This window comes from Microcaecilia unicolor, chromosome 7 (genome assembly GCF_901765095.1).
Source record: "Microcaecilia unicolor chromosome 7, aMicUni1.1, whole genome shotgun sequence".
Classification (NCBI taxonomy): Eukaryota; Metazoa; Chordata; class Amphibia; order Gymnophiona; family Siphonopidae; genus Microcaecilia; species Microcaecilia unicolor.
This window is the reverse complement of record NC_044037.1, coordinates 153,118,221-153,138,239: the sequence shown is the minus strand read 5'-3', so window position 1 is coordinate 153,138,239 and position 20,019 is coordinate 153,118,221. Positions and strand designations below refer to the sequence as shown.

Below are 20,019 nucleotides of genomic sequence, written 5' to 3'. Positions count from 1 at the left end.
GCGGGCCTGCGAGGGTGAGGGAAGATGGGGGTGAAAGTTGTGGCACGCCACGGGGGAAGGGATGATGGGGAAAAGATGTTGGATGGGGGGAGGGAAGAAGATGGAAGGAAAGATGCTGCACAGGGAGGAGGGAAGATGGAATGATGAGGCATGGTGGGTGGGGGAGAAGCTGCATGGGGAAGAAGGGAGAGATCCAGTAAAGGGGTGGAGGGGTCAGGAAGGGAGACGTCTTGGCTGCATATGAGGTGGAGGAGAGGGAGACATGCTGCATAGAGAGGGGATAGGTGGTGAGAGGGGGAGAAATGTTAAACATAGGGGTGGAGAGGAGGGCAAAATGGTGGGCATAGGGGTGGAGGGAAGGGAGAAATGTTAGACATGCTGGTAGAGGGGAGGAAGGTAGATATGCTGTATGGGAAGGGGGGAGAGACGTTGGACAGTGGGAATGAGAGGGGGAGACAGACATGGGGGTGGATGAGAGGTACACAGTAGGTGGTGAGGGGGGAAATGCTGGGCCATGGGGGAGAGGACTACTACTATTACTATTTAACAGGAATGAAGAGAGAAGGGGCAGGAAAATATAAGGCTACCATGGTGGGGTGGGGAGGGGATCAGATGCTGGTTAGAAGGGTGGAGGGAGAAGATGATGGGAATGGTGGAACCCTGTGGGAGAGGGCAAGGAAATGAATGAGAGATAGTGATTACAGAGAGTAGAAATATGGTAATGGGAAGTAGATTAAAGATAAAAAGAGAAAGTAGAGATGGGGAGGAGTAAGATGGGGAATGGGAGAGCAAGAAAGTAGAGATGGGGAATGGGAGAGCTAGTGGGTGAAAGAAGAAGATGGAAATTTGATAGGTAGTTGAAAAGTAAAAAGGAGACAAAGAAGGGTGAGAGAGAGGCAGAAAAGAGCTACAAAGGAATGACCAACATGTCAGAGGCAGAATAGTGAGGGAACAGACAGGAGAGAGGAGAAAAGACAAATGGACTACAGCCGCTTGAAGAAGAATTAGCAGACGGCAGAGAGGAAAGCAGAAAAGAGAAATTGGAACCAGCAAGATGGAAAAATAAAATGTCCAGACAACAAAGGTAGAAACAAAGCATTTTATTTTGAATGTTTTAAATGGAATATGTTAGCTTTTGGAAATGTGCATAGGAAATGTCTTTGTATTGTGTTCTGTAGAAAAGGAAATGCATGTTTTGTGTCTCCAGTGTTGCAGTAATGCTATGTTTAACTTCTTGGGGTTCCTTTTCAATTTTTGTCTAAATATTTTTATTTCTAATTTGTGATCCCTTGTTCTGTATTTGGTGAGGTTCTGTTGGTGTGATAGTAATGGCAGGTGGGAAATTGGAAGGGAGGCAAAGAGGAGAGGGCATCGGGGAGGGGAGCCCTCCTTTATTTTCTGACCTGGACCCAAGCAGGTCTAACACCAGTCCTAACCCTTGGTGTATAGCTGGTGAGGATTCCCAGACATCCCCAGCTAAGGACCTCCTCCAAAGGCGGCCAGAACTCCCTTCTACCAAGCTCTGGCAACAGCATCCTTGAGCCATCGACAGCTAAGCATGTGTGGGGTGCTGTCATCAGTGGCTTAGGGTCATTGCTGCTGCCTGCCAAGCTTGGTAAAAGAGAGTTCTGGCCACCTTCAGAGAAAGTCTTCAGCTGACTGAGCTTGAGGATCCTCATTAGCTAAAGTATTTATATTTGAGGTGGAGGTAGGGCGGAGCAGAGAAAATTTTGTGCCCACCCACTTTGGGCTCAGGCCCACCCAAAACTGGCTGTCTGGCTACGCCACTGAATTACATACCTGTAGTCAAATGTCAGAAAATTAAAGCAAAAGGATGGAGCGTCCCAGGAATCATGGGAAATATATAAGTTCTTTCTACGAGAGTTTCTTGAAAAGGAGAATCCACTCTTTTACATTCATTTCCTACTATAAAATAACAATTTTATGATGGATAAGTAATAGAAAAATAAACAAAGTGGGTAGATTTAGCAATATTCCAAAAACAAAATCCAAGACAAGCAAAACAGCAGTACAGTCTAATTATATAATTAGTGAAATACATATTACGATAATATAGCCTAGTCTTATAACTGGTGACAGAAGCAATACACAAATTTAGTCTCATATCATTATTACATGGGCAAATTAGAAATACAACCATGTTCTAATCAGAAAAGATAACCACTTGGATATTTATAAGTGCTGCTGAATATCTGGTAAAGTAGCTGGATAAAGATATCTGGTTAACTTTAAAACAGTTTTTAAACCTGATCAGACTTGTCCAGTTAACTTAAGCTGAACAGCCCTTAAAATCTGACTAAAGTCAAACCATACCTTCATACTGCCTCCTGTATCATCTCTTTGACAGCAGATAAATTTTGTCCCAGCCAATAAAATGTAAAAACACTGAGTGGGTGGGAAGGAAGGAAGAAAGAAACTTCTAACCCACAGATCTGAATGGGTAACTTCAAAAGTTATTTGGACAAATCTTTTGAATACTTAAGGGAACCCACACCTAGATTGTATGCAATTGAATGCCAGAAAGAATGCTATTAATCACATCACATATATTCAAATAGAAGTACTGAGGATTGGGCAAAATGATGGATTATCTTTAAATCAAATTTTTCAATTATGTGTATTGTGAATTTCTAAGGCACATACTAAACACCATAGAAAATGAGAGAAAAGAAGGGTAACTGCAGAGTACCTTAAAGACTATATGGAGCATCCTGCGCAGGCCCTTTTTGCCAGGGTATTTCTCAGCGATGTTAGCTGCAGACAAATTGAAGAGGTTGGCTCCTGTTTCAGTGCAGAGGGCATGAACTAACATTTTCTTTCCCACCCCAGCAGGCCCAGCCAATAGCAGAGATTTCACCGCAGGCGCTTTCTCATGCACTGTTTGAGAACCTAGGGGGAAAAGCCATGTCATTAGTACTCTTTCATTTAAGGAATCGAAACAATGAATGGGAAAACAAAACTATGTTGAACCAGAGGAGGGACAAAACAATGAGGCAAGGAGATATTGAACAAAGGAAAAACTGACCGATGTAAAGAGTCACAAACATGAGTACTCCATAAGTGATAATTGCTGCTATAATACAAAAAGCATGAAGAGAAGTGAACCTACTTTTGGATGGACAGTCTTAGATGGATGCAGATTTGAAGTTTATTGACAATGAGTACTAATGTTATTCAATTGTAATTTGCTAGTTAGACTTGCAACTCATCTTTGTGGTTTGGAAGGTTTGGTTCTTTCAGTTGATATAAGATGGTTTCTGTCACAATCAGTGAAACAAAATTTCTGTGGCAAAAAGTAGGTATGAGGATCATATTGTTCCCTGGTTTCTTTGAGTCTTATCAAGGTTTTGGTTCAAATATGGGAGGATAAACATATAGATCTGTCTCCTAATGAAATGTCTATGACTCTTCTATTTGCTGATCCCTTCCTGGAGAATTATACTTTCTTGTTCTGAGCTGTTGCAGGGGGACCAAGATTGATTAATGGGCTCATTTTCAAAACAGAAAAACGCCTAAAAAGTGGCATAAAGCAGCATTTGGACGTTTTCTCACAAAAACGTCCAAATCAGTATTTTCGAAACCTATTTTTAAACGTTTTTCTATGAAGTCCATCAGAAGTGGGTTCAAATCTCAGGGGCATGTTCAGGCCGGCACTTGGGTGTTCCTAAGACTTAGACATTTTTCAGCCATAATGGAACAAAACAAACTCTTCCAGGACTAATACATTTTGAGCTAGACCTGTTTTTATAACGAATAAGGCACAAAAAGGTGCCCTAAATACCCAGATGACCACTGGAGGTAATCAGGGATGACCTCCCCTTATTCCCCCAGTGGTCACTAACCCCCTCCCACCCCCACAAAATGTGATGAAAAACATTACTTGCCAAATCTCTATGCCAGCCTCAGATGTTAAACTCAAGTCCATTAGAACAGCATGTAGGTCCCTGGAGTAGTTCAGGGCCGCTGAGAGGAGGGCCAGGGGGGGCAAAATTCCCCGGGCCCGGACCTCCAAGGGGGCCCGGCGCCGGGGTCAGGCCGCCGGTGCTGCAGTTCCTGGTCTCACCTGCCTGCCTCCTCGGCTCTGGGCCCCCTGCATTCGAAGTGGCAGTCACAGATCACGGAAACCGGAAGTTACATCAGATGAGGGCGGGACACAGGGAGGGAAGGCCAGAAGAGAGGCGATACTCGAGAGGCAATCTGCGACTGCCGCTTTGAATGCAGAGGGCCCGGAGCCATGGAGGCAGGCAGGTGAGACCGGGGACTGCAGCGGCGGGGCTGCGACGGGGAGGTGGTAGCGGCGGGGGGAGCGACAGCGGCAGGGGGAGCGATGGGGGGCGGCAGTGGGGGGGGGGGGGGCGGAGGCGGGGCGGCCTTGCCCTGGGCCCGGCCTAGTCTCTCGGCGGCCCTGGAGTAGTCTAATGGTAGGTGCAGTGCACTGCAGACAGGTGGACCCAGGCTCCTACCTCCACCTACCTGTTACACTTGTGGATGAAACTGTAAGCCCTCCAAAACTCCAGAAACCCACTGTACCCACATATAGTTTACCCTTCACCCATAAGGGCTACGGTAGTGGTGTATAGTTGGGGGTAGTGGGTTTTGGGGGGCTCAGCAAACAAGGTAAGGGAGCAATGGTGAGTTGTGTACCTGGGAGCATTTTATGAAGTCCACTGCAGTGCCCCCTAGGGTGCTCTACTGCTTTCCTGGGATATCAGGGGGACCAGTCTACTAAAAATGCTGGCTCCTCCTACATCCCAATGGCTTGATTTGTCCGTTTTGCACTTGGACCTTTTTTTTTCTTCAAAATGGACCAAAAAAAAAAAAAAAACGTACAAATCACAAAACCTTGTTCAAAACAGTATTTAAAAAAAAAAAAAAAAGATAGACCTTTTTCTTTTTTGAAAATGGCCTTCTCTCCTATTCAGATTTTGGATGTTTTTTCCTAAACGCCCAAAGTCGGACTTAGGCGTCATATTGAAAATGCCCCTCCACGTCTGTCAGGATATTATCTTTTCATATCAGATGTATGGCTTTTAGGGTTATCTTTATTAAAGATGGTTTAGTTCCACAACTTGAAATTTTTCTGGAACAGAAAATGGAACCCATTCCTGTTTTGTTCAGGTAGAATATAAACACTTGTTTACTAGAACTGGGAAACCTGTTGACCACCTGGTTCCTAAAAGAATTTGGAGTGTTTGGAACAGTTCATATTTCAAGAGACTTTCCCGCTTTGGCGGGAGTGCGGGAGATGACCCACCAAAGCGGGAGTCTCCTGTTGAATGGAGGATACTTGGTAGGTCTGTTTACATGTTATGCCATTTATGCACGCCTTAAAAAATAGCATTTATCTGGCCGACAGTCAGAGCAAGTTATGTGGGCAATGGAGGCTCCGGACCACTTAACTCGCTCTGAGCTGCCCAACTGCCAATATTCAGTGGCACTAAATCAGGCAGTGCCACAGAATATTGTCTCTGGCTGCTCACCAAACAAGTGGGCAGGTCAGGAGCAGTACAAGGGATGGCACTGGATAGGAGCTCGGGGTTATGTGGATGCTGGCAGTATTCAGTGCCCGGCACTCGCATAGCTCAGCAGCCTAATTTATGCCGCTGAGCGATGCGGGTGCCAGCAATGAATATCAGGAAGTGGGCAGGTCAGGAGCAGTACAAGGGATGGCACTGGATAGGAGCTCGGGGTTATGTGGATGCTGGCAGTATTCAGTGCCCGGCACTCGCATAGCTCAGCAGCCTAATTTATGCCGCTGAGCGATGCGGGTGCCAGCAATGAATATCAGGTCAGGACCCACATAATTTTTTTCCTCTAATTCTGGTCCCCCGAGCCCCCTCATGCCCTCGACAAAACTCCCTCCTTCCCTCTTCTTAACCTGTGACCATCAACACCTTCCCCTTTGTTGGGGGGCTGGAGGGGGCTTGGGGACCAGAATTAGAGGAAAAAGGTTATGTGGGACCCGCCTGATATTCAGCTGGGACCTGCATAAGGTCCGGTAGCCTGCCTGCCCACATGTAGCCCCCATTATTTAGTGCCCTTGCTTGGATATGGCCCGACACTGAATATTGGGGGCTAATTCAACCAGCGATGGTCAGCGTTTAAAAAACTGCTGACTTCTGCTGGCTGAATATTGAGCGGTAAGTGTTTTGCTGCCACTTATGCATCTAAGTGTGCACTTACCCGTAAAGTGCGCACTTTTTACCCGTAAAAAAGACAGTATTCTGTATACTTACACGCTCAAGTGGCTTTTAAATGTGGATGCCCTATTATAAAATTGCTGTTTTTGGAAGTGGGAAGTGGACCAATGACTCCAGGGAGACGGGATACTGATGTATAAAGTACCACTTTATTCACAGACTCGACACAGTACCGTGTTTCGGCCACAGGCCTGCCTCAGGAGTCTTAAATGATTCTGGTACTGTTGTTTTCTCGTGGGAGTTAGTGTTCATCCACCTCGGTGGATCACCTCCTCCCTATTATAAAATTGCCCTGATTATGAACTATGGAAGCCAGAAAGTCAAATATTTTCTATGCTGACTGAACTAACATCTGCTAAATCTGATTGCAGTGATCAAAATGCTATCTCTGTCCTAAATCATAAAACACACAGATTGATGTTGAATCTTGGAAAGTCAAAAAAAAAGGCTGCCTCTTTTCCAAAAAAGTATTAATACTATTACTAATCATTTCTATAGTGTCACTAGACATATGCAGCACTGTACACATTATTTTCCGGTACTTACTTTATCCCTTGAGGGCTCTAATTTAAGTTTTTGTACCTGGGGCAATGGAGGGTTTAGTGACTTGCCCAAGGTCTCAAGGAGCTGTAGTGGAAATTGAACCCAGGTCACCGTTAGGCTACTCCTCTACTCCAAACAAAAGCACGGCTCAAGGGATGTTTTTCAGTAGATCGTAGTAAGGTAGCTGCTCTGCTACGTACAAAACCCTGACCCAGAATCAGGTCATCTACGAATGATATAGCACCGGATCCCCATGAATGGGCCTTATTCCATAAAGGTTATGCTCCTAAATTTACACTCTTAAATGTAGGCGCTTCTAGAATTCCACTTTGTTTTTGCCTCCTCTCCTCTCCCCTTCCCTTATTTTATATTGCCCTGTAAACTACCTAGTGGCACCTTTGATGTAAGATTGGCAGTATATCAAGCATTTAATAAATTAATTAGTTAAAACTTATTTAAACTCTCTGACAATTTTGGAAGTCTTAGTAGTACTACTTATCTATAAAGGGGAGATCAGGGGGAAAAATGAAAGACATGATGTAACCAAGACACAGGCAAAAGAGCAACTCCTGGACCAGAGTAAAGGGATAGCCATAAGGAAAACAATTAAGCCCAGTATATGCATTGTACTATGAGAGGGCACATTAACAAACTGAGTGTTTCTATAGCTTGAAAAAACACCCTATCCTGTGGTTGCATGCACTTTATAGTTCCTCAAAATGATAAGATTAGGGAAATGAGAAGTAATATCTGAGTTTAAGTTATGGACCTTGTCCATACAATCGTTATGATAGAAAGGGGGATGGTAAAACACAAGTATTGCAAGGGGTATAGGAGATCCAAACAAAGCTAAATGGAATGAATGAGAGGATCTAGAAGAAGCTTAGAAACTGCAAGGTGTCATCATAAAACAGAGTGACTCCACCTTCTGATTTACCTATCTGATCCACATAAAAAAATGAAAAACCAGATGAAGCAGCCTTACAAAGATACAACAAGATGTCACCTGCCTTTGTCCATGTCTCTGTAGCACAGAGACTTTGAAGGCCAGAGTGCAGAATACGATCAAAGATAAGAGGCCCCTTATTGTTAATGGAACAAATATTAATCAGACCAATAGAAGGCATAAGGGAGAAAGGAAGTCAAGGAGACAACAGAAGTCTTCAAGGGAACAATGAGATATGTATTAGACAATTTGACCAGACCAACAGCAGGATAAAAATCATCAAGAGTGATATTAGAATATAAATATTTACTATACCAGTATTTTGATGAATCAATAATCATAATGATAGAAAGTGATGATGACTCCAAATAAAATAAGGTGACAACAGGCAGCATGAAAAAAATGGAAGGACCGAGAAGTGTCTGAGGAGATACCCAAAGGATTATTGTATGTTATGTTCCTTGAGCACATTCCTGCAACAATAGCAGATTAAATTCTCTGAGGAAATTATGTAACCTTATGGGTGGGGCTATGTTGGGTCCTATATCAGTTAAGGAGCATGGCAATGGACAAAATAATACAAGCTGGCAGCAGGCTTATAGGCAGGGCTATGACAGGCCAAGTGTCAGTTAATAACCATGGCAATGGACAAGGTGATTCAAGCAAGCAGAAGATTGTAATAATAAAACAGACATAGAACTTGATTTATAAAAAAACAAACCAACAACAAAAAAACAAAAACAACAACCCACAGCAAGCAATGTACAAGAGTTGCCAGATGGACCTCAACATCTTTTTAGCCAGACCAAGGGATTTTGTTACATTCTCTTCAATATTAGTTCTGAGGTCTATGAGCAATGATCCTTCATTCAGACTGATTAGGGCTGGGGAAGACCTCAACTTCACTGCTTTTTTCAAGGATAGATTCCATATCAAATTCGATATCAAATTCGAATACATCATCACCATGGAAACCTGAATGTGGAGTACCCCAAGGATCACTGCTCTCACCAACCCTTTTCAACCTAATGATGACACCACTAGCCAAATCGCTATCCAACCAAGGCCTCAATCCTTACATCTACACAGACGATGTCACGATCTACATCCCGTTCAAACATGATCTAACAGAAATCACAAATGAAATCAAACACAGCCTCCAAATAATGAACTCATGGGCGGATGCATTCCAACTAAAGCGCAACACAGAAAAAACACAATGTCTCATCCTCTCATCACAATATAACATGAACAAACCCACCACTACAAACACCCCAGACTACACCCTTCCTGTTTCGGACAGCCTGAAAATTCTCGGCGTTATAATAGACCGAACTCTCACACTAGAAAGCCACGTGAAAAATACAATGAAGAAAATGTTCCATTCAATGTGGAAACTCAAAAGAGTAATACCTTTCTTCCCAAGGGAAATATTCCGCAGCCTGGTACAATCAATGGTGCTAACAGGCTTATTTTCAAAAGTGATCGGCGGCGATCTTCTGACATAAATCGGGAGATGGCGGGCGATCTCTCAAAAGCGGCGAAATCGATATAATCTAAAGGTGCTTTTTTGACACCTTCGCCGCTTTCCCGTCGCCAAGCCGGCGAAAGTTCAAGGGGGTGTGTCGGCGGCGTAGCAAAGGCGGGACATAGGCGTGGCTACCAGATGGCCGGCTTTTGCGGATAATGGAAAAAAAGTGGCGTTAATCAGTATTTCGCCGGGTTTACTTGGTCCTTTTATTTTCACGACCAAGCCTCAAAAAGGTGCCCCAACTCACCAGATGACCACCGGAGGGAATGGGGGATGACCTCCCCATACTCCTCCAGTGGTCACCAACCCCCTCCCACACTAAAAAAATAAAAATAAAAGCATTTTTTGCCAGCCTGTATGCCAGCCTCAAATGTCATACCCAGCTCCCTGACAGCAGTATGCAGGTCCCTGGAGCAGTTTTTAATGGGTGTAGTGCACTTCAGGCAGGCAGACCCAGGTCTATCCCCTCCCCTACCTGTTACACTTGTGGTGGTAAGTGTTGAGCCCTCCAAACCCCCCCAAAACCCACTGTACCCACATGTAGGTGCCCCTCTTCACCCATAAGGGCTATGGTAATGGTGTAGAGTTGTGGGGAGTGGGTTTGGGGGGGGGGATTTGGGGGGCTCAGCATCCAAGGTAAGGGAGTTATGCACCTGGGAGCTATTTGTATATTTTTAAAAAAATTTTAGAAGTGCCCCCTAGGGTGCCCGGTTGGTGTCCTGGCATGTCAGGGGGACCAGTGCACTACAAATGCTGGCTCCTCCCACGACTAAATGCCTTGGATTTCGCTGGGGTTGAGATGGCTGGCATTTTTTTCCATTATCGCTGAAAAACAAAACTGGCCATCTCAAACCTGGCAAACTCTGGCATTTGGCCGGGCTAAACCGTATTATCGAAAAAAATAATACGGTTCCGGCCAGCTGTTGCGGCGCCGCCAAAATAGATCGACGGCAATCTATTCTGCTGGCGCCGTTCGATTATGCCCCTCCATGTCACCTAGATTACTGTAATGCCATCTATGCCGGATGCAAAGAACAAATCAATAAGAAACTACAAACTGCCCAAAACACAGCAGCCAGACTCATATCTGGAAAAGCAAAATACGAAAGCGCCAAACCCCTAAGAGAAAAACTACACTACATTATTGCTGAAAACCGATGCCGACCATCTCAAACCCGGCCATCTTGGACATTTGGCCGGGCCCAACCGTATTATCGAAAGAAAAGATGGCCGCCCATATTTTTCGATAATACGGTTGGGACCGCCCCTTCTCGTAGCCGTTCCCGGAGATGGGTGCCCTTAGAGATGGGCGGCCCCTTTCGATTATGCCCCTCTTTGGCTTTTTCAGTACTCCCTGTATTCCTGTTTCAGTGTATATATGCCTTCAGTATTTTCAATATGACATTTAAAGTCTGACTTTGGACATTTTGCTCAAAATGTCCAGAATCTGAATGGCAAATATAGGTGTCCTTTTACAAAGCTGCAGTAAAAGGAGGTCTGCAGTAGTGTGGGTGCATCTTTTGATCGTGAACTGGGCACTTTTTACCGCACCTGGGAAAAAGACCATTTTTTAATTGGCCGGGAAATGGGCATGCGCAAAAATTAAAACTAGTGTGCGCTTATTTACGGCCTGAGCCCTTACCACCAGCCATTGACTTAGTGGTAGGAGCTCACATGCAACCCGTGCATTAACCATGCAGCATGCGCTAACATGGCTGCACTGCCGATTACTGCCTGGAATGCCCTCAGCAGTAGAAAATAGAAAAATATTTTCTACCATGGGATTCAGTGCACGCCAAACTCAGAATTACTGCTGGCCACAAGTGCTACCCCAGCGGTAGAGCCAATTTGTCATGCGCTACCCACATGTTAGCCCTCCTGTGGCTTTGTAACAGAGCCCCTCAGCAAATTTTGAAACAATAAAACGTTATTTTATTTTTCCCAAAAATGGCCACTGTTTTTGTGCTCTGTGTGTTTATTTTTATGGTCCATTTTTGAAAAAAAAAAAAACAAAACCAAGTGAAAAATGCACAAAATCAAGCCACTGGAATGTAGGAGGAGCAGCATTCTTAGTAGACTGCTCACACAAACATCTTAGCAGAGCAGTGGGGCACCCTAGAGGGCAATGCAGCGGACTTCACATAAAAGCTTGCAGGTACACACATAGACGTTGCTCCCTTATATTGTAGAGTGAGCCCTCCAGAACCCACTGTACCAATATATACACCATTACAATAGCCCTTATGGCTGCAGGTGTCACCTATATGTGGGTACAATAGGTTTTGGGTAGGTTTGGGAGGGCTGACACATTCCACCACAAGTGTAACAGTTATGGATTATTAGCCTGGGTCCCCTTCTTCACAGTGAACTACACCGACCATTAGGCTACTTCAGGGACCTTCTTGCTGCTCTAATAGGACTGGCTATAATATCTGATGCTGTCATAGAGGCAGTGGTGTGCTGGAGCTTGCTCGCACAAGCTGGTTGTTAAATTTTGCTGACTTTTGTGAGCCAATTGTTGATGGAGCCAGGCAACCAGCACACAAACATCTGGGGGGGGGGGGGTGGTTCTCTCTCCCTCCTCCCCCGGTCCCCACCCGTCCGTGAGTCCAGCATACCTCAGCTTCCTACCTTATCATATCCTCCCTCAGGTCCATCCCCCCTCACCACCATCTGTCAAACATTACTCTTCCAGCAGCACTAGTGGTAACACGCTGCCTGGCCAACCCGGAGCCTTTTTTTCTGCCAGATCCCGCCCACTCGTAAGCAGGAAGTTGCATCAGCAGGGCAGGAAATGGCAGAGAAAAGGCTCTGGGTCGGCCAAGCAGCATGTTACTACTAGGGCTGCTGGAAGAGTAAGGTTTGAAGGATGGCTGGTGAGGGAATGGATCATCTAGGAAGCTGAGAGAGGTATGGACTTGTGGAGGAGCAGGAGATGATGCTGTGTTTGGTTGAGAACAGGAGAGGTCATTAAGTAAAAAAAAAAGATGAAGCTAATTAGGTTAGTCTGTTTCCCCTTTCTGCGCAGCTGTCTTCGCCGTAAACTCAAAACAAAAGCAAGCAAACCTATGAGGTGTTGCATTCATGTTGTCGTTCTTTATTGTTGGTAGCATTTTAATTTAATCTCACTTATATTTTCAAACATGCCAGCCTGTGCAGCATATGGATGTACACAGAGATCAGAAAGTATAATAATGGAATAACTTGTCTTAAATAGTGTAGTAATTTGTTATAGGGACACCCTAGAATGTGTAAAGGGCCACTAAAATGTTATAAGAATCAGGTTCTCAACATTCAGAGCAGTGGCGTAGCAAGGGGGGGGGGGGGCGGGAGGGGCGATCCGCCCCGGGTGTCAGCTCGGGGGGGGGGGGTGCTCCCTGCCAGCTCCCCCCCCGGGTGCAGCACGATGACACCCCCCCCTCGGTGCATCAACACCCCCCCCCCCCAAACAGTGCCTACCCTCCTCAGCTTCCTCCGGCTCCCACCAGCTCCCGCACCCTACCTTTAAAGAAATTTCCGAAGCCGTGGAGAGGCGAGGCGCAGCGCCTCGCGCCTGCATGTAAAAGAAGCATGGATCCTCATCGGGCCTTCCCTCATGCTGTCTGTCCCGTCCTCCGCTGACGCAACTTCCTATTTCCGCAAGGGCGGGACAGACAGCATTTAAAATGTCCTTTTTTTTCCTGTGCCTAGATCAAAAGAAAAAGATGGTTTGTGGGAACTTGCTTCTTTTGTGTTTTGTTGGAATGCAGTGGTATTTTATTATAGAAAAGCACTTAATATTGTTTATTACTACAGAGAGAGACTGAATAATGAGGACAGAGCTACCTTTATGCATTAGTACAGAGTCAATCTAAATGTGCCAACATTTTCCAGTTCTTCTTCAAGTCTGTTTGGTTGTAAAAGGCATGGCTTTTTGTGGAGTGGGGGCTAATCTTTGTCTCCTGGATATGTGTTTGTAATTAGATGAATCCCAGGAATAATGATGGCTACGGCAAAGTAGCAGTAAAACAGTTGAAGCTGAATGATATTTATGTTCATACAAAGTTAATTATTTTCAGTGGAAATTAAATCTATTGGCTGCCTGCCATCACTCTTTCATTATTGCTACCAAGTATTACATATTTAGAGCATATGCCTTAAAACAAAGATTGCTTAAATTCATTTATCTAGACCTTACATGCACATGGTATTGCATGTTAAACTCAAAGGTAAAACCTAAGGGTGGTTAAACAATTTGGTATAAACTGTGTTGTTTATGACTTTACTTGTTTTGTACTGCTTTTGGTCCTTCTGATCTGTACATCTGTTGTGTTATTTTATTGAGTGGAAATAGTTGGGTGGGCTTATAGGAAGGGAGGGGAGTATGGGAGGGGAAGGGTTCTTGGGGTTGCATGGCCATATGGAATTTAAAGTAAAGTATATTTTAATATTATTTGTAAATTGGTTGCTACACTGTACCTTTGTACCAATAAAACATATAAAAGATTACATATATATATATATCGCTTTTAGGGGGGGGGAGAGAGAGAGTCTGTTGTTAAACATTTACCAGCACACCACTGTATAGAAGCTATCATGTACTGTTTCTTTTAAATCTTTGGGGGGTTAGAGGGGGTCAGTGACCACTGGGGGAGTAAGGGGAGGTCTTTCCTTTATTACTTCAGAGGTCATGTGGTCATTTAGGACACATTTTTGTGGCTTTAGTCATTATTAAAACAGGTGTAGTGCAACATGTCCTATTTTTAATCCTGGATGTTTTTGTCTTGTTCCATTATGGCTAAAAAATGTCTAGGTCTTAGGAACACCCATATCTTGCCCTTAATGCGCCCCCTTGAAATTTGGACACACTGTAGATGAACAGCATAGAAAAACATCTGTAAAATGGGTTTTGAAAATACTGATTTGGACGTTTTGGCGAGAAAAACATCCAAATGCTGCTTTTTGCCACTTTTATACATTTTTCTCTTTCAAAAATGAGCCCCTTTCTCTCTGAAGGTGAAGTAAAGTTTGAACACTAATCTGAAAGTTAAAATCTACACTAAGCTTTAGTGTAGTTTGCAACATTGGAAGTAATTTGTATACTGCTTATCAGCATGCATTTACATTCTAATTACATTAAGATTGGCACTTCAGTTTATTTGTGGTTTAGTGCTGATTTTTTTGCTATGATAGTTGCTATATTGAAAGTAATTGCAGTACACAAAAAATCAGCGCTAAACTAGAAATAAACCGCTGTGCTGAAATTAATGCAGTTTATAACACTTAGGCCTCAATATAACTCATCTTGAACTACCAATGAAAAGGCATGAGTTAAATAATATTATTACTAATTAGGCTTGCTTTTCTGAAGTAGGCTGCTTTAGATTCTTTAATTTGTAATTTTTCAATTTGTATTTTGTATTTCTTATCTTTTCATTACTTTTTATTCTTTAATTTTTTAGGGATGCATTTAGATTAAGATTTGTGATCGCGATTAAAGTTTTGTTTTGGGGGGATACCCATTGCAGCTCCTTCTGACTCTGGGCAAGCCACCTAACCTTCCATTTTCCATAGTCACAAGGACCTGCAGTGGGAAATAAATAAATAAATAACATGCCTTTAATTGTGCGATTAATCATCATTACATTTTTTATTGAAATGCAGCACTACTAATAATACTGAAGCACTTTATTATGATACAAATTAAGCATGGGATAGAATATTAAATAAGGAACAGGTTTTTTACCCTTTCAAATAGTATACAAATGAGGGGACACTACCCAGCTTATTTTTCGAAGGAAATCGCCGGCCATCTTCCGACACAAATCGGGAGATGGCCGGCGATCTCCCGAAGTCGGCCAAATCGGTATAACTGAAAGCCGATTTTGGCCGGCTTCAACTGCTTTCCATCGCGGAGGCGGCCAAACTTCAAGGGTGCGTATCGGTAGCGTAGCGAAGGTGGGACGGGGCGGGACGAGGGCGTGCTTTGAGATGGCCGGCTTTGCCCGATAATGGAAAAAAGAAGGGCATCCCTGGCGAGAATTTGGTCCGCTTTATTTGGTCCCTTTTTTTTCAGGTTCAAGTCCCAAAAAAGTGCCCGAACTGACCAGATGACCACCGGAGGGAATCGGGGATCACCTCCTCTGACTCCGCCAGCAGGGGCGTAGCCAGACAACAGATTTTGGGTGGGCCTAAGCAAGAAGTGGGTGGGCACCAAGTGTTCTCCCCCACTACGCTGGCGGGAAAATGCTTCTTTCCACCTGGGCAGTCTGCAGCAGGCATGCACTGAAAACTGAGCATGTGCAGGTGCCGGTATCGTGGAGAGTAGCATTTTCATTACCATCAGCGGGGAGTCTTCTGCTGGCAAAGCTTGGGATCTTTACCAGCTACCGCTAAACATGTGCTACTGTTAGGTGGGCCTGAGCCCTAAGTGGGTGAGCCCTGGCCCACCCAGGCCCACCTGTGGCTACGCCACTGTCCACCAGTGGTCACTAACCCCCTCCTACCCTCAAAAAAACAACTTAAAAATTTTTTTTTGACAGCCTCAAATGTCATACTCAGGTCCATCGCAGCAGTATACAGGTCCCTGGAGCAGTTTTAGTGGGTGCAGTGGACTTCAGGCAGGCAAACCCAGGCCCACCCCCCCCTACCTGTTATACTTGTGGTGGTAAATGGGAGCCCTCCAACCCCCCCCCCCAAAACCCACTGTACCCACATGTAGGTGCCCCCTTTCACCCATAAGGGCTATGGTAATGGTGTATAGTTGTGGGGAGTGGGTTTTGTGGGTATTTGGGGGGCTCAGCACCCAAGCTAAGGGAGCTATGCACCTGGGAGCTATTTTTATTTTATTTTTTAAATTTTTAGAAGTGCCCCCTAGGGTGCCCGGTTGGTGTCCTGTCATGTCAGGGGGACCAGTGCACTACAAATGCTGGGTCCTCCCACGACCAAATGCCTTGGATTTGGCTGGGTTTGAGATTACCAGCCTCGGTTTCCATTATGGGCAAAAACCGAGGCCGGCCATCTCAAACCCGACCATCTCTGACATTTGGGCGGCCCCAACCGTATTATCGAAATGAAAGATAGCCGGCTATCTCGTTTTGAAAATACGGTTGGCCCCGCCCCTTCGTGGCGCCGTCCTCGGAGATGGGTGCCCTTAGAGATGGGCGTCCACGATCGAAAATACCCCTCTACATGAAACAAATAGCACATTTATAACAAACCTGAGAAAGCAAGTTTTCACTAAAGATAGAATTCAGCTGTGGAATTTCTTGTCAGAAGATGTGATCAAAGCAGTTAGCACAGCAGGGTTTTAAACTGGGTTCAGGCAACCTTCTGGAGAAACAATTCATAGACCAATATTAGCCACATAGGCCTGGAGAAGCCACTACTTTTCTCTTGGTGTGAACAATGATCTACTTGGGATTCTACCAGGTGCTCATGACCTGGTTTGACCACTATCAGTATGCTGGGCTTGACAGACCTTTGGCCTGACCCGGTGTGGGAAATCTTTGTATTATATTGTATTGTATGAGTTTTATTCCGCCTTTAACCAAATAATTCAAAGTGGATTACAGTCTCAAGAAGACTTCCAATTAGAAGGAACTGACTACTAATTTAGGCCCCAGAAACGAGTCACCGTAATAAAAGCAGTGCTCTGTCGACCACTGGCCTCGGTTTCCCACCTCCAGCAGCTAGGATCCATGTTGTTGTCCAGACCATGTTGAAAGAAGCAGTCTGAATGTTGTTTTACTGCTGATGTGATGTTCAACCTTTGACTCAATAAAGATATAAAAAAAAAAAAAAAAAAAAAAAAAAGGAACTGACAACAAAATTACCAATTACATTTCTATGTTTATAACATCACCTATACATTTAAGATTGTTAATTTAAAAACAGATACTCAATTATCTTGCCATCATAATATATCATCTACTTTTTGCCAAAAGCAGTAGAGCAGTAAGTAATGTTACAATGTCATGCTGACATTCACATGATAATATTACTACTTCATTACTAGAACAAAATGAATGCTCTCACCAGTATTAAACAATCCTTTGTTAAGGTAAGCTATTTTACAATAAGAGTGGATCTAGAATATATTCTCTAGATAGAGGATACTTTCACATGGCTGGATAATGAATCTCCTTGAATTTTGTACATGAAAGATCTCTCTAAAGGTTGATCTGCAATTACCTAATGGCAGGACACCATAAAGCACAATCAGTTGTTGGACATCTGAAAGGGAGGGCATGGGCTCTATGTCCATTTGACGCAGTGTGGCCCCCAAATAGTTGTACTCGCCTGAAAGGAAAGCAGAAGTATCATGAGAAGTCATCAAAGCAAATACTATACTGGTCCAAAATGAAATGCACTTTAATCATTATAATCTAATTCACTAATGCTGACTTACATATATAGATGGATACATACATACATATATGGATACTGCATAAATGCTGTACACAAATTAAAGCTTAGAAAGAACACATCAGGCTGGAGGGAACTGGAGTCAAATCCCAGTTCAGGTCTTGCTCTTGCTGGGTCAGTCAGAGTTACGGATCCAGCTAATTACAGATTAATTAACATTGACTGGTTTACAAACAATATACAAATAGAGTATATACAGCACAGAGAAGACAACCACAGGCTAGAGATCTGATGTGGTGTGCATTAATAGTCCTGCCACAAAAAAGCGCACTACCCATGTGAAAAAGTACTTTCAAAGAAAAAGAGCACCACTTGTGGAATGGTGACTGTCATGGAACAGAAATGGTATTAGCCACAGGATAGAAATGTTATTGAGGCAGCTGAAATATCATAATAATCCGCCACTGCCTTTTAGCATCTCCATGTTATATGTTTAAAAGAATTTTAACTGACGTTTTGGGAGTTTCTTCACAGGTGATTCCTCCTATACACATGTTTATTATTTGCCATCTGGTAAGAAACAGAGTTTGCAAAACCAAAGGGATGTTCTGGTTGAAATGGTCATGTCGGATGTTTCAGATATTCTGGAATGTTCCGATTCTAATATTGTAACTCATCCTATATAATAAAATGCACCTCCAACGTTCTGAAGCCAAGAAAGTGAAGCCTTCAAGCTTTGAAGCATTCCTGCAACGTTCCGGAACTACAGCTTCAGAACGTTGGAGGTGCGTTTTATTATATAGGATGTGCTCAGTGCTTTTCTGTAGCAAATGGGGGAATTTAATATATGCTGATTAAAGTGGAGGAGTGGCTGGAGGGGGGCAGGGGAGATAGGACAATCGCTGGGTGGCTGGAGAGGGGCAGGGGAGACAGGAGAATCGCTGGGTGGCTGGAGGGGGGCAGGGGACACAGGAGAATTGCTGGGTGGCTGGAGGGGGGCATGGGAGAGAGAAGATTCGCTGGGTGGCTGGAGGAGGGCAAGGGAAATAGGAGAATCGCTGGGTGGCTGGGGAGCAGGGGAGAGAGGAGAATCGCTGGGTGGCTGGAGGGGGGCAGGGAACAGAGGAGACTTGCTGGGTGGCTGGAGGGGGGCAGGGGACAGAGGAAACTCGCTGGGTGGCTGGAGGGGGGGCAGGGGAGAGAAGAGCATCGCTGGGTGACTGGAGGGGGGCAAGGGAAAAAGTAGAATCGCTAGGTGGCTGGAGGGGGAGCAGGGGGGAGAGAGGAGAATCACTGGGTGGCTGGAGGGGGGGCAGAGGAGACACACTCGCACCCAGCAGTCTCACTCTCTCTCTGTCACACACACACACTCGCACATTCACTCTCTCTCTCTCATACACAGTCAATCTCACACATACTCTCTCAAACATACACACTCCGAGGAAAACCTTGCTAGCGCCCGTTTCATTTGTGTCAGAAACGGGCCTGTTTTACTAGTTCAACAATATTGGAGTTGAGTGGGTGGGGGATACCACTAGACAACAGGGATAATTCACCATGGTATCTGATAAGGAGTGGATGTTTAGGATGTTTTTAGGCATCAAAATATATTGTTTCTAAAGTTAAAGATTAATGTTTTCCTGGAAGTCTCCAAAGACACTCAAAAAAGAATGAAGCAATTTTTACTGCTGAGACCAGTGGTGATACATTTGGGTGCACAATTTTTTAAAAACGTCCTTGTAAATGCATAATTAGATATCAGTTTGTGCGCTATATATTTTTTGATCTGACTTATCTAACCAGCTTCTCACCTTCAAAACAATCTCGAATGTCAGCTCCACTCTCCATAATTGCCACTGGAGTTGTAGTTTCTCATTTAATGTATTTTTTTTTCTTTTTACAGTGTTGCTGTATGTGCTAAATACGAAGATCTATACATCAGTGGCGTTTTAGCAGGATCGGCAGATCAGCATGCAGGCACGCTGATCTGCCGATCCTGCTAAAACGCCACTGATGTATAGATCTTCGTATTTAGATATTGATACATTACCTATGAAGCCGAGTATTTAGAGATATACACAAAACTATATGGGCATCTCTAGCTATTAGTGCACACATATTTAACACATGCACTAAAAATGCTAGCGTGCATTTGTAAAAGGACCCCTGAGTCACAATGGGCTTTCATTCACAATTACCAGAATCACACTCTTTGCTATAGTGTGGACTGATAGATATCACAGGTCACAACTTGCTTTAGAATATACAATGCATATACCCTGAATCTCACTCATGGGTACCACTGTTACATGACTACATTCACTCCAGTTCTTGCCAACCACATAAGCATGTCTAGGAATCAAACCAGGTCTTTCTGCAGTATGGCTACTGGGCCAGTGGACTATTTGAAGCTGCAAAAATACTGACTGGTA

The 20,019-nt window shown here is 44.2% G+C and overlaps 1 protein-coding gene across 1 annotated transcript in view; it reads right to left on the bottom strand.

Annotated features, from left to right (window-relative positions):
• Window positions 1–20,019, bottom strand: part of IQCA1 (IQ motif containing with AAA domain 1) — an 827,164-nt gene that overhangs the window by 135,234 nt on the left and 671,911 nt on the right. Inside the window, exons 14-15 of the mRNA XM_030209164.1 lie at window positions 17,414–17,521; window positions 2,711–2,910 (exon numbers count right to left, since the gene is read on the bottom strand). Of these exons, the coding sequence (XP_030065024.1) occupies window positions 2,711–2,910; window positions 17,414–17,521 (308 nt within the window). The remainder of the gene's footprint in view (window positions 1–2,710; window positions 2,911–17,413; window positions 17,522–20,019) is intronic.